This window comes from Carcharodon carcharias, chromosome 21, assembly GCF_017639515.1.
Source record: "Carcharodon carcharias isolate sCarCar2 chromosome 21, sCarCar2.pri, whole genome shotgun sequence".
NCBI lineage: Eukaryota > Metazoa > Chordata > Chondrichthyes > Lamniformes > Lamnidae > Carcharodon > Carcharodon carcharias.
The window spans coordinates 85,299,674-85,313,954 of record NC_054487.1 but is presented as its reverse complement, the minus strand read 5'-3'; the positions used below and the strand labels follow the sequence as shown (position 1 = coordinate 85,313,954).

At 42.0% G+C, this 14,281-nt stretch overlaps 1 protein-coding gene across 3 annotated transcripts in view; it reads left to right on the top strand.

Moving 5' to 3' along the window:
* Positions 1 to 14,281, top strand: part of tm7sf3 (transmembrane 7 superfamily member 3) — a 58,104-nt gene that overhangs the window by 16,585 nt on the left and 27,238 nt on the right. For 2 of the 3 annotated variants that reach the window (XM_041216055.1, XM_041216054.1), the window contains 2 exons: positions 5,997 to 6,151; positions 12,850 to 12,997. In XM_041216055.1, coding sequence (XP_041071989.1) covers positions 5,997 to 6,151; positions 12,850 to 12,997 — 303 coding nt within the window. The remainder of the gene's footprint in view (positions 1 to 5,996; positions 6,152 to 12,849; positions 12,998 to 14,281) is intronic. The other variant, XM_041216056.1, reaches the window with a different exon arrangement.

Sequence of the window (14,281 nt, the reverse complement as noted above, 5' to 3'; positions counted from 1 at the left end):
TTTTCTGGATTGAATTACATCAGTCAATTTCCCAGCCATTTGACTAATCCATTGATATCATTCTGGAGACAAATTCTCTTCACCAGCAGCTACGTGGTTAATTTTTGTCATCTGCAAATTTCCCATTCATGCCTCTCACATTTAAATCCAAATCATTAATATTTAAAACAAAAAGCAAGGGCCCTAACACTCAGCCCTGTGGAACACCACTGGAAACTGTTTTCCATTCGTAAAAACATCCATCGATCATTTCCCTTTCTTTCCTGTCACTGAGTCAATTTTGAATCCAACTTGCCACTTTCCCCTGTATCCCACTAGATCTCACTTTCCTGACCAGTCTGCCATGTGATATCTTGTCAAATGCCTTACTAAAATCCATGTAGACAAAATCCATTACACTACCCTCATCAATCCTCCTTGTTACTTCCTCAAAAAAATTCCATTAAGTTAGTTGGACACTATCTTCCCCTAATAAAACAATGCTGACTACACCCGATCAATCTGTGCCTTTCTAAGTGATGGTTTATCCAATCTCTCAGAATTGTTTACAATTACTTGCCCATCACTGAAGTCAGATTCACCTATCATTTTCTGGCCTAGCCCTTGTGTCCTTTTTTTTTCTTCAAATAATGGTACAACGTTCGCAGACCTCCCAACCTCTGGTCCCTTGCTTGAGGAAGGAACAAGGAGGATTGATGAGGGTAGTGCAGTGGATGTTGTCTACATGGATTTTGTAAGGCACTTGACAAGGTACCACATGGCAGACTGATCAGGAAAGTGAGATCTAGCAGGATACAGGGGAAGGTGGCGAGTTGGATTCAAAATTGCCTCAGCAACAGGAAAGAAGGGGAAATGGTCGATGGACTCACTGGGGATCATGTGCTGTAATATCAATCCCCACAGTTCCCTGAGCTGTGACAAAGGTGAAAAAGTTTGATCAAACCTCCAAATTGCCCCAATTCTACCTAACTGTTTAATTTAGTTAACAGAATATGAGCACCAGGTTTGTAAACATATATATAAGTAAAATAACTGTTTATTGAACAAACTGTAACCAGTGGCAAAAGAGAGAAATTTGAACTGCTAATTTCTAACTCTATAACCTAAACTCTACCCCCTTTATAAATCCCTATACACACATGACAAAAACATGGATTTTAAGGGTGGGATAAAACAGTTCAATAGCACCAATTCTGGAGTACATGATTCAATGGGTCGCTTTTGATTGTCTTCCAAATTCCTTTCAGTTTTTGTTGATGACACGTGGTGGTCTTCCAGCACTTTCAGTATTTAGTGCACTGGTTGAGCACTTGCCTTTCAATGTCTCTAACAGTGATTTTCCCCTTTTTCTCTTGACAGGGGTTTTCAGAGAGAGCAGGTTAACGAGGAGAAAAAGCCAACTGGCTGCTATTGTGGAATTATTGGAATCTTACAGGGGAGATTGGGTTTTTTTCCTTTTTGGGCTAGGAGCTATTCAGCTGCACTGCTCTTCACGTAAACCCTGGTCACCTGGAGCCAATTACAATGTTGTTGTCAGGCAGCTCCCTTGGTCCAGGACTCCTTTCTGGCAGCATCCTGGTTTTCATGGCACGCACTGTTCCAGGACTGCAACATTGTGTATGTCTCTCATCCTGTTCTAGTGGACATGTCTTTCAAACTGTAGCCATTGTAATTTTGAAATCCAGATTCCAACAGAAATAAATATGTTCCTTATTAGCGAGGATTGGAAAATGATAGTGCATCTGCTATTTCCTCCCTGGTTTCTTTTAACAGCCTGTGAGGTGAGAGTGACTGCCCTTGACATCAAGGCAGCATTAGACTGAGTGTGGCATCAAGGAGCCCTAGCAAAACTGGAGTCAGTGGGAATTGTGGTGGGTTTAGGCAGGGGGCATGGGGGGGCAGTGGAATTCTCCACTGGTTGGAGTTACATTTAGCACAAAGGAAGAAGGTTGTGGTTGTTGGAGGTCAATCATCTCAGCTCCAGGACATCACTGCAGGGGTTCCTCAGGGTAGTGTCCTTGGCCTCACCATCTTCAGCTGCTTCATCAATGGCCTTCCTTCCATCATAATGTCAGAAGTGGAGATGTTTGCTGATGATTGCAGTGTTCACGACTCCCCAGATATGGAAGCAGTCCATGTCCAAATACAGCAAGACCCCTAGACAATATCCAGGCTTGGGCTGACAAGTGGCAAGTAACATGCCTGGCACTTGTGTGGCATGAAATGACTACCTCCAACAAGAGAGAATCTAACCATTTCCCCCTTGATGTTCAATGGCATTACCATCACTGAATCCCCCACTATCAACATCCTGGGGGTTACCATTGACCAGAAACTAAACTGGACGAGCCATATAAATACTGTGGCTACAAGAGCAGGTCAGAGGCTGGTATCCTCTGGCAAGTAACTCACTTCCTGACTCCCCAAAGCCTATCCACCATCTACAAGGCACAAGTCAGGAGTGTGATGGAATACTCTCCACTTGCCTGGATGAGTGCAGCTCCAACAACACTAGAAGCTTGACACCATCCAGGACAAAGCAGCCTGCTTGATTAGCACCCCTCCCACAAACATTCAATCCCCCCACTACTGCCCAACAGTGGCAGCAGTGTGTACCATCTACAAAATGCACTGCAGCAACTCACCAAGGCTCCTTAGGGCAGTACCTTCCAAACCCATGAGTACTACCATCTAGAAGGACAAGGGCAGCAGATAGATGGGAGCACCATTGCTGGAAATTCCCCTCCAAGCCATGCACCATCGTGACTTGAAAATACATTGGCTGTTCCTTCACTGTTGCTGGGTCAAAATCCTGGAACTCTGTCCCTAACAGCACTGTGGGTGTACCTACACCATATGGATGGCAGCGGTTCAAGGAGGCAGCTCACCACCACCACCACCTCGATGGTAATTGGGATGAGCAATAAATTCTGGCCTAGCCAACACTGCTCACATCCTGTAAATAAATTTTAAAAATCCATCCAGTCCTAGTGACTTATCCACCTTCAAGGCTGCTAGTCCTCCCAGTACTTCCTCTCTCTCTCTCTCTGCTTATTGTACCTAATATTTCTCACTCCTCTTTACCTAGAATGTCTGCATCATCCCTCTCCTTAGTGAAGGCAGAGACAAAGTACTCATTGAGAACCCCGCCCACATCTTCTGCATCAGCCCACAAATTACCATGTACATCTCTGATAGGCCCTACCCTTTCCTTAGTTATTCTCTTGGCTCTCAATGTATTAGTAAAGCTTTGGGCTATTTGATTTTACTTGCCAATAGTGGTTTTTTTTTTTTTTTGTATCCTCTTTGCTTTCCCAATTTCCTTTTTTTTACTTCACCTCCTAGGCCTTCTGTAGTAACTTATGACTGTCATGCTGCTTTATCTTGGCCTGTATGCTTCTGGATAACCAGGGAGTTCTAGATTTGGCAGTACCACTCTTTTTTGCTTTGTGGGGACATGTCTACACTGTGCCTGTAGAATTTTGTCTTTGGCTCCCACTGATTTGACACTGTTTTGCCTTCTAATAGCGGTATCCAGTCCACTTTCGCCAGTTCACCTCTCAGCTTTGCAAAATTTGTCTTCCCCAACTTAGGACTTTCACTCCTGTTCTTTGTCCTTCTCCATAATGATGATAAACCTTATTATTATGGTCATTATCTCCAAAATGGTTCTCCCTCCTCTCTCTTCCCACCTCCCCCCCCCCCCCCCACCCCCAGCCAAACACCTGCTGCTGCTACTTCCACTTGTCCAGATTCATTTCCTAAGACTAAATCTAGAATTGCATCCCTGAATTCATGCTGGCTGAAAAAGGTCTCTTGAATGCAGTTCAAGAACTTTGCACCCTCTGTGCCCTTCACACTGTTCGTATCCCAATTGATATTCAGGTAGTTGAAGTCCCCAACTATTGTTGCTCTATTGTTTTCGCACTTAGAAATTTGCCTATATGTTTGGCCTTCCACTATTTTAAGATCTATAGTACATCCCTAGTAATGTGGCTGCCCCTTTTTTATTTCTAAGTTCAACCCATGTGGCCTAATTTGATGCTTGATTTAGGATATCACCCCCCCCCCCCCCCCCCCCCCACAGCTGTAACTGATTCTTTAACCAATAATGCTGTGCCCCCACCTTTTTTACCGTCTCCCTACCCTGCCTGAAAACTTTATCCAGGAATGTTGTGCTGCCATTTTTTTGTCCCTCAAACCATTATAGTGACAATATCATGCTGCCATGTATCTGTGTGCCCTCAGCTCATCGGCTTTATTTACTATTCTCCTTGCATTTACATATACACCTTTTTAACACTGCCAAATTCCTGTGCTGTACACCTTTTTTAACCCGTGCTGCTTTTGTCTTTCAGTCACTCTCTAATTCCCCATCTCTCGTTCCTTGCTCTGAATTTGCCCTCAGGTTCCCAGCCCCATGCCCATCTAGGTTAAAAACCCCCCGACAGCACCAGCAAATCTCCCTGTGAGGATATTCATCCCAGTCCTGTTCAGGTGTAGACTGCCTGTCTTTTACAGAACCCACCTTCCCAAGAACCCGTCCAATACCTCAGCAATCTCAGCTCTCGCTCCTACACTAGCTTTCCAGCCATGTGCTTATTTGCTCAGTTCTCCTATTTCTATACTTTCTAGCATGTGGGATTGGGAGTAATCCTGAGATTACTGCTTTAGAGGTCCTAAAGTTAATGGTAGTAGATTTCCTTCCTTTTAAAAAGATGTAAGTGAATCAGATGGGTCATGACAATTGATAATTTCATGGCAGCATTGCTGAGACAGCTTTCAATCCAAGACTTGAGTTTAAATTCCGCCAGTTGCCATGGTGGGATTTGAACCTGTATCCCAAGAGAATTAGCCTGGGTCCCCGGATTACCAGTCCAGTGACATTACCACTGCAAGGAGAAAAAGCAAGGATAACTTTTGGATATTTTGCTAATGGAAATAGTGGAGCTGGTGGAAAAGAGGTACTTGTCCTTTCTGAAATCATCCACTGAGTGTCTGCCTTTCTGATTGGCCAAGGGAAGGTAGTGCAGCACAACGATTGGAGTGTTGGGTGACCAATGAGATTGTGGAGGCAGAGCAATTAAAGGGAGGAGATTGTGATGAAGCATCAAGAATATGTCCAACCAGAGTTGGCGACCCTAACCCCTTCGCTCAAATTGAAGACTTTGACTTTCTTTTGCTTTTCACAAACGTCTTCAAGTAGGTATGTGGTTAGTTGAGGTCATTAAACAAATGACAAGGCATCCTTTTATAAATCTCCAGAAAAGGATAGTCACCATGCAGAAGGAAACTTGAGGGGCTTGGGGGTGGGCAGGAAAGAAATGGAGGCTGACATATCAATAAACAAGTGAGGCATTTTTGGGGGAGGAGAAAGATGCTTGCATTTATGCCCTGCCTTTTACACCCTCAGGCCATCCCAAAGTGCTTTGCAGTGAATGAAGTATTTTTGAAGTGCAGCCCATCTTGTAATGTCAGAAACATGGCAGCCAATTAATGCACAGCAAGCTCCCACAAACCACAATGTGATGACCAGATGATCTGATCTAATCTAATGTTGGTTAAGGGATAAATGTTGACTAGACTATAACTTATTGAGCTTGATCAGTTGAAGTACAGGATCACCATTTGAGACTCTGCTGCAGTACTGGGGTAGTGCTGCACTGTTGCTAATCTCATTTGTATAAAATGTTAAACATGGTTCTGTCTGCCCTCTCCGAATGGAGTTAAAATATCCAATAGCACTTTTGCAGGAGTTCTCCCTGGTCTCCCAGCCAATATTTATCCCTCCACCAACTGATAAAACAGATTCTGGTTAATTCCTGCTTGATTGTTTGTTATACTTATTACATTACTATGACTTCAGTTGAAAAGGATGTCACTGTTTGTAAAGCAATGACGTGTCATGAGGTGGTGTAAGATGCTATATGAACAGTTCCTGGGTTTCTGTCTGTAGTCCAAGTGGTGTAGTTACATGTAATTCTCCCCCTGTGCAGATCGAATTGAATTTAAACTTGGACAATTTCAAGAAATAGTATTAGTCAAGAACAAGACATTTGATGCCTTTTTATGGAACATTCCGGAGGACATAGCATTCATCATCATTCAAGTGCACACCAAATATGTTAATACACTTCTATTTTTTTATAAGGTATGTGATTTGGTTTTAAATGTGTACTGAATTCAACTTCCCATTGCTTTCAAACTTGTTCTGTATCTTGGTTAGGTAGTTCAATATGTTTTAATTGCCACCTCTTTCTATAACCAGCCCCCTGCCCCTCAACACTGCTGTGTTTATAATGCTGTTATAGTGTGTTGGTTGTGATTGGCTAAGGAATAGGTTCAGAGCATAGTCTCTACAATAACTAACTGTTTTATTGTTGAACATGACCTCCTTGTACATCTGTAAATTTTCAGTTTAAGCCATGTGTTCTCCATGCAGACAACTACTCCTAGTTATGTGACTCGTCTTTTCATCATGTGGGTGGTACTGTTTCTCCAGTCCCACATGAATCCTTTTCAGTCCTGAACACCCTAATAGTCTTTATCCAAATATATTGACATTTATATTTATACACTACCCCCTTCCCCTTCTCCCCACACCAGCCCCCTCAGTCTCTAACTTCTCAGTTTAAAATGGTCTGGAGGTTTTAATGACTTTCCCTGATTGTGTTCTTTTGAATCTTGGAGGATTGGTTGTCTCACCTGTTGATGTCCTTGTTTTGATTTACTGCAGCTTCGACTGAAGAACAGTTATCTGGTGTATTGTTGGCTTGAGTTCCAACAATTGGTTAACCCAAATGTATGATAGGTTTTCTTATTGGATCTAGACTTTCTCTTCATTTCCTTGCTGTTGTACTTTACTCCATCTATAGGTTCCCCCTCGTGGTACGATGTTGTGGCTTTATACCTGTTTTATGATGACTGTTCCCAGTCTTTTTCATTTGAGTTGACGCTGGTTCCCTTTAACTGTTTTGTCTGCTGACTTCTCTTTTCTACCCCCCCCCCCCCCCACCTTTTTTGGAATGAGGACTCCTTGTAACCACTGGTTCTTGAAGTTTTGGGAATCCTGGATTGTGGTCTCCTGAAGTAATTGTAGGCAAGACTGGAAACTGAGGGCCTTTTGATGTCTTGCTTTTTCTCCAATTGCAATAATCTTGATGTGGTAGGAAGATCACTATTTTCGTGGTGATTCATAACATGGAAAGGGTGGATATTACCTAATTTGGTTCTCCTTGTAGCTTGAAGCTCATTTTCTCTGCATCCTGGGCCACCAGTTCTAGTGGATGGGTAGATGTAGATGCACTTACTAAGAGGTCAACATTGACAGATGAGTGTGGCATTATACCCAGCATCTCCCATCATCTGGGTGTCTCCTTCAGTGAGTGGTTACTTTCTATCCCCTTGGAATGTTTTTGGAAAGGAGTTGGGTTATCTGCCTCAGCAAAAGCACTGCAATCCCAGTAAAGGTCATCCATTTGAGGATGTTGATTCTGTTCCTTGACACCTTCACCCTCTTGAGGTTGAGAGCAACACTGGCATCTCTGCCTGATTGCGAATCACATAGCGTCTCCTGTATATTTGCTCTCTCATTGGAGTGATTCTTGAAGCTTGCCTATAACTGGTGGTCTGATCTCTCCCGGGCTATATAATGTTTCAGTTGTCTGCAGCCAGATGTTTGCTAGCTGTGATTCTTTATTGGGCTATCACACTTGCTCCTGTGCCCAATTTAAAATTAAGTGATATGCCCATTGACACATGCCTGCATTTCAGGAGGTATATCTGGGATCTTTAACTTTTGCCTAGGAAGCATTGTTGCTCCTTGTGGTGAGACTCCTCTATGTCATTGAGGGTTTTGTGTACGGAGATTCACTTGTGATCCTCTGTCTAGAGGCTTTTGATCCAAGATGTCCAACCCTCTTACAATGGAAGCATTCTGCAGAATCTGCAGGACACTGTTTGTGCCTGAGGGGCTTTTTGGCGTCGCTGCGCTGTCATGGTTTACTGCGTCTTGAGTTTTGATTCCATATGGCCTTTTTGCCCTGGGATGTCTTTTGCATTTTGTTATTTAGGAGCTGTGCTGTCAGTGGAAGTGTTTTGTACTCTGGTTTGTCTGTACCTTTTTTTGATGTGGCTCTATAACACTGATGGACTTCATTGTATCAACAGAGTTAAATCTTTGGATTAAACCAGGTCAGAAAGGGTGTAGTCAGTTATCCCAACAATGATGCAATCCCACATCACCTCAGACTTGAGATCACCACATTGACAAACTTCAGCCAGTCAATGCAGGTCATTGATGAATGTATTGATTCACCAGGTTTCTGGGCCATTTTATTAAATGTTGCTTCTCTCAATATTTTTTTTACTCTGTAGGTTAAAATAATCAATTTTATGATGTCTTAAAATTTGTCTGATTTATTTAAAGCCTTGCTACCCCATCAGCAATTGCACCAACTGAGTGCAATAAAGTATTAATTTGCTCAGCTTCTATTTTATTGTTTTAAGCCTGATGCAATTCTGTATCTTAATCTCTCCCTCCATAGTGTCCAATTCTGTGCCTGGCCTGGCCCTTCCATATGCCCAAAGTCAGATTAAATTTAGAAGCTATTTTCTGTTTTCGGCTGAGGCTTGCTTTAATTGTATATAACTCCTGCAGCAGTGAGGTTTTCTAGTGCCGGTTGGAGTTTTACTGATGCATCATGTGGTTACTGAGCCATTTCTTTGAGAAGTTCAAAAATAGTTGATTTATTTAGGGCCGTTAACTACTTTTGCCTTTTGGGGAAATTGATTTTTTAGTGGCTGATTTTTAACTTTTTTCCTCTCGATTCAACCACATGTTACAGCACCAAATCCAGGCTTGGGCTGTGGTGTGTTTTTAAGTTTTAAAATTACCCCTTTTTTCCCCCCCCCCCCCTCCCCCCGAGTCTGAATTGAAAGTTTTTAAACATTATTTGAAGGATTAATCACCCTTCCTTGATCGTCCCCCAGGTTCTCTTGACTCTGCTGCTGGATTAGGTTTTTTTTTTTGATGGGCCTCCACGTGCTAAGGTGGAATTCTTGGGAAGCTGAATAGTTGATTTTCTTCTCTGCCTTTCAACTTCCACATCTGCAATGGAGTTCTTCTTCAACATCCCACCCAACCCTGCAACTGTGTTACTAGAGTCTTCAGTTTGGCTTTTTTTTTCCAAGTCGGACTATAAACCTACTTGACATTTTGACCTTCGGGAGATGTCGTGGGCCTTTGCTGCTGCCATGCTTGTGGTTGGTTAAGGAATAGGTTGAGACATACATGTTTGAACAATAACTGTGTATTGTAGAATATAACTATTTACAGATGTACAAGACCAGTATGTCATCTCTGATCCAAGCCACGAGCTTTCTCCATCCAGACTACCACCCATCTTGTGACTGCTGTTACGGACTGTGATGGGAGGAGTACGGAATTAATTCTAGCCCCACTTCTCTACAGGCTGTAGTAATAGGTTAAATGTTTAATTTTCCCCCCCCCCCCCAACACTGGCCAGTTGTTTACTTTTTTTATGCTGGGAATAACAGTATCAGCTGCCTTTCAGTAAACAAAAAAATTGATTTTATTGGAAAACAAGCTACTTATTAAAAACAAGTTAAACTGGTTAACATACAAGCTGTAGTTTAGAAGTGTAACGATTTGTGGAAGTTACACTTCTAAACTACAGTTTAAACTAGTTAACGTAGAACTTTTTTTAATAAGTAGTTTGTTTACTGAAAGAAAGCTGGTTAGCCTTTGATAGTCTTTGAACCAATATGCACTCTGAAACACAAACAGGACAAAACAAACACAGTCCCCTGCAGAGGCTGGAGTATGGGAATGCTTTTTAAAACGGATAAAGTTTGAAGAGCTCTCAGCTTTGTTGATCTAACAGAATTCTGATCTGTAAGTTCCTTCAGACAGATTTTTTTGGTGAAACTGACCTTGGTGACTCTCCCTTGCTCATCACAACCTTTGAACTCTCAACCTTTGAACTCTCAAAGTTATCCTGATGAGATGTTTCTGAGGAAAGTTTAACACAAATGTGGGGCAGGGAGAAGGAAGAAGTCTTTTCTTGCAGCCTGCTTCTGAGGCAGACCCATGCACAGAGTTTTAAAGACTAAAATGTTCAAAGAATACTTCTCTCAGTCCAGGTGTTTTTAACCAATCAAGTCTTTTTAGCCTGGCAATTATGGGTGGGCAATAAATGATGGCCTAGCCAGTGATGCCCACATCCCATAAACGGGGGGAGAGAGGGGATAAAAAAGCAGGTTTTTTTTTTAACTTAGATATACAAAGTATTTCTTCCCTCTCCGGGTGTTCCTCCCCTAATGTCTATCTTGACTCGTGGTTTCTTAAAGAATGGCATATTCACAGCCCAAATTAATATAAAACTTTCAAAAATAACTCGGGAGGAAGAATGTCAAATTCAATGTCCTTCAAATTTTCCCAAAAATAGGTTCTTCACGCCCTCCTTCACAAGATTTTTTTCAGTTCATTTTACAGGGTGTGGGCATTGCTGGCTATACCAGCATTTATTGCCCATCCCTAATTGCCCTTTAAGAAGGTGGTGATGAGCTGCCTTCTTGAACCGCTGCAGTCCATGTGGTGTAGGTACATCCACAGTGCTGTTAGGGAGAGAGTTCCAGGATTTGACCCAGTGACAGTGAAGGAATGGTGATATATATCCAAGTCAGGATGGTGTGTGACTTGGAGGGGAACTTCCAGATGGTGGTGTTCCCAGCTATCTGCTGCCCTTGTCCTTCTAGATGGTAGCAGTTGTGGGTTTGGAAGGTTCTGCCTGAGGAACCTTGATGAATTCCTGCAGTGCATCCTGTTGATGGTGCACACAGCAATGGTAATGCCCTTGAATGTCAAGGTATGATGGTTAGATTCTCTCTCGTTGGAGATGGTCATTACCTGGCACTTGTGGCGTGAATGTTAGTTGCCACTTGTCGGCCCAAACCAGGATATTGTCCAGGTCTTGCTGCATTTGGACATGGACTGCTTCAGTATCTGAGGAGTTGCGAATGGAGCTGAACATTTTGCAATCATAAGCAAACATCCCCACTTCTGACCTTTTATGATGGAGAGAAGGCCATTGAAGTAGTTGAAGATGGTTGGGCCGAGGACACTACCCTGAGGAACTCCTGCAGTGATGTCCTGGAGCTGAGATGACTGACCTCCAACAAACACAACCATCTTCCTTTGTGCTAGGAATGAGTCCAACCAGCGGAAAGTTTTCCTCCTGATTCCCATTGACTCCAGTTTTGCTCGGGCCCCTTGATGCCACACTCAAGCAATACTGTTTCTCCAGTTCTATATTAACCCTTTTAACCCTGAACACCTTCAATGTTACATATACAAAGCTCTGTCTGAATCCAGTCCCATTCATTTTTTTTTTTTTTCACCCCCTCCCTGTACTTGGTAAATCTACACTGGCTTCTGATCCAGCAACACTTAAATCTTTTTTTTTAAAAAAAAAGGTCTTGACCTTGTTTTCAAATTCCCATCAGCCCCGGAGAAGCACTGAATTGTCAGTTGGAACATGTTGCATCAGTTGGCAATTGTTTGAAACCTGTAAATGTCAGCTGGTGTTGAGATGTTCAATCTGCCAGCTCTGCTTCTGTATCTCTGACACTATCGGGTGTTGAGTCACACCATTTGTGTCAGCCATGTAGTAACTTTAAAAACCTGACTTTCCCACAAGCAGGAATAAAAACCACAAATGTGCATTTCTATCGTGCTTTTCATAACCCCTGACACCCCAAAGCTTTTTATAGCTAATGTAGTTTTATTTGAAGTATAGTCATTTGTAACGTGGGTAGTACGAATCACTAATTAGTTGTCTTGTGCAGAACATTTAACTTCGGTAAAGGCAAAAATATTTTGACTCCTCCACCTTCTTGATCAGTGACTGATTTGCTAATCTTGAACACGTTCATTCTGTATCTACTATTTTAAGACTTGCAAAGTTCTTTTTAACACCAGTTTGGTTCATGGCTGTTCTTGTGTCCAGCCAAGCCATGTTAATTTGATTGAAAGCTTAATTTTAAGGCAGAACAACTTTGCATGTGTGAAGCAGAAATTTTCTTGAATCAAATTGCACACTTTTTTTTTAAAAAAAAAAAAGCTTTTGGTATTGTTTAAGGAAATAAATGAAGTGTGGATTTGTGCTTGAAGCTCTTGAACTCCGTCAGATGTGTGTTGGCAGGACTAAAGTAGTTGACAAAAACAGAATTACCTGGAAAAACTCAGCAGGTCTATTTTTGTTTTGGATTTCCAGCATCTGCAGTTTTTTGTTTTTATATCTAAAGCAGTTGACTTTTGGCCTCCCTGAGATTGCTGTTCAATTAATTTTATCAACCAGGTTTTCTGATTGCTACTTTTTTTTAAAGTCAATTTAAATGGTATTAATTGTATTTAATGGTCTTTAACTAATTGGTCTTAAAAAGTTAAAATGCTGGAAATACTCAGGTTTGGCAGCATCTCGGGAAAGAGAAACCATTATTGTTTCGGGCTGGTGACCTTTCCTCGGTTCTGATGGAAGGTCATTGATTTGAAATGTTAACTGTTTCTCTCTCCTCAGATGCTGCCAAATCTGAATATTTCTGGCATTTTGTTTTTTTTCTGCATTATTTTGGTATTAACACACTGTTGGAAAATTGCTGTCAAACAATTTGGAGGAAGTATTTTCTTTACAATCTTAGGATAAAAGAATATGAACATTGGTCCTCCTCCTGTGGAGCCAGAAGTTTGGATAATTTCTTGTTCATCCGTTGAGGTTTTATGTTTTCCCTACTCCCAGTTATTGAAACTTTTAATTTCCATGTTTTCAGATTCCCACAGGAAGAACGTCAATGATTGGTCAAGATCCGGGCTTGTTGCTAAGTCTAAAGCCAGAGGAAAATGCATCGATATGGCACCTACGATCGCTGACTGAAAATGTCTCTGCAACATCTGTCATCCTCCCATACAAAGCGAGAGGTTGGGCTGCCCCATTCTTCTGTAGAATGGTTTTTATATTTTAAGTGAGCCATGGATCCCTCCCATCCCCATCCCTGTTACTTTTTATATTCTTGGCATATGTTGGCTAATGAATTTTAATTCCCACAAATCATTCAGATTTTTTTTTACCTCTTTGTAAAGTTTACATTTTCTATGGAATAGGCCATTCGGCCCTTCGAGTCTGCTCTGCCATTCATTATGATCATGGCTGATCATCCAACTCCTGCTTTCTCCCCATATCCTTTGATCCCTTTCGCCCCAAGAGCTATATTTAACTCCTTCTTGAAAACATACAATGTTTTGGCCTCAACTACATTTTTGTGGTTCCATAGGCTTGCCACTCTCTGGGGGGGTGAAATTTCTCCTCATCTCAGTCCTAAATGGTCTACCCCATATCCTCAGACTGTGACCCCTGGTTCTGGACTCCCCCACCATCGGGAACATCCTTCCTGCATCTACCCTGTCTAGTCCGTTAGAATTTTACAGGTTTGAGATTCCACCACCACCACCCCCCCCTCATTCTTCTGAACTCCAGCGAATATAATCTTGACCGACTCAATCTCTCCTCATATGTCAGTCCTGCCATCCCAGAAATCAGTCTGGTAAACCTTTGCTGCACTCTCTCAGATAAGGAGACTAAAACTGCACACACTATTCCAGGTGTGATCTCACCAAGGCCCTGTATAATTGCAGCAAGACATCCCTGCTCCTGTACCCGAATCCTCTCGCTATGAAGGCCCACATACCATTTGCCTTCTTTACCGCCTGCTGCACCTGCATGCTTACCTTCAGCAACTGGTGTATGAGGACACCCAGGTCTCGTTGCACATTCCCCACTCTCAATTTATAGCCATTCAGACAATCTGCCTTCCTGTTTTTGCTACCAAGGTGGATAACCTCACATTTATCCACATTATACTGCATCTATATTTGCTGATGTCTGTTTCTAAAGCTCTGAAATGGAGCTGTGATTGAGTCATTCTGAGCATTCAGATTTAAAATTTAAAAATGGCACAATAAGTTATTGAACAGTTCTGAGAATAAGTGCAATTCTCTACATGACAATCATGCAGATCTTTGAAATAACTTGGCTTGAAAGTTGGCTGGCTTTAAAGAGACCAAGAAATTGGCACAATTTATAACATGCTTCCTGAACACATTCCACAGTAGATGTTAGTTAATGTAGAAAAAGGTCCCAAAGTGCTCTAAGTGTAACCATCCAAATAATAGGTGCTAAATAAGGGTGATGTTAGTGATGCCAAA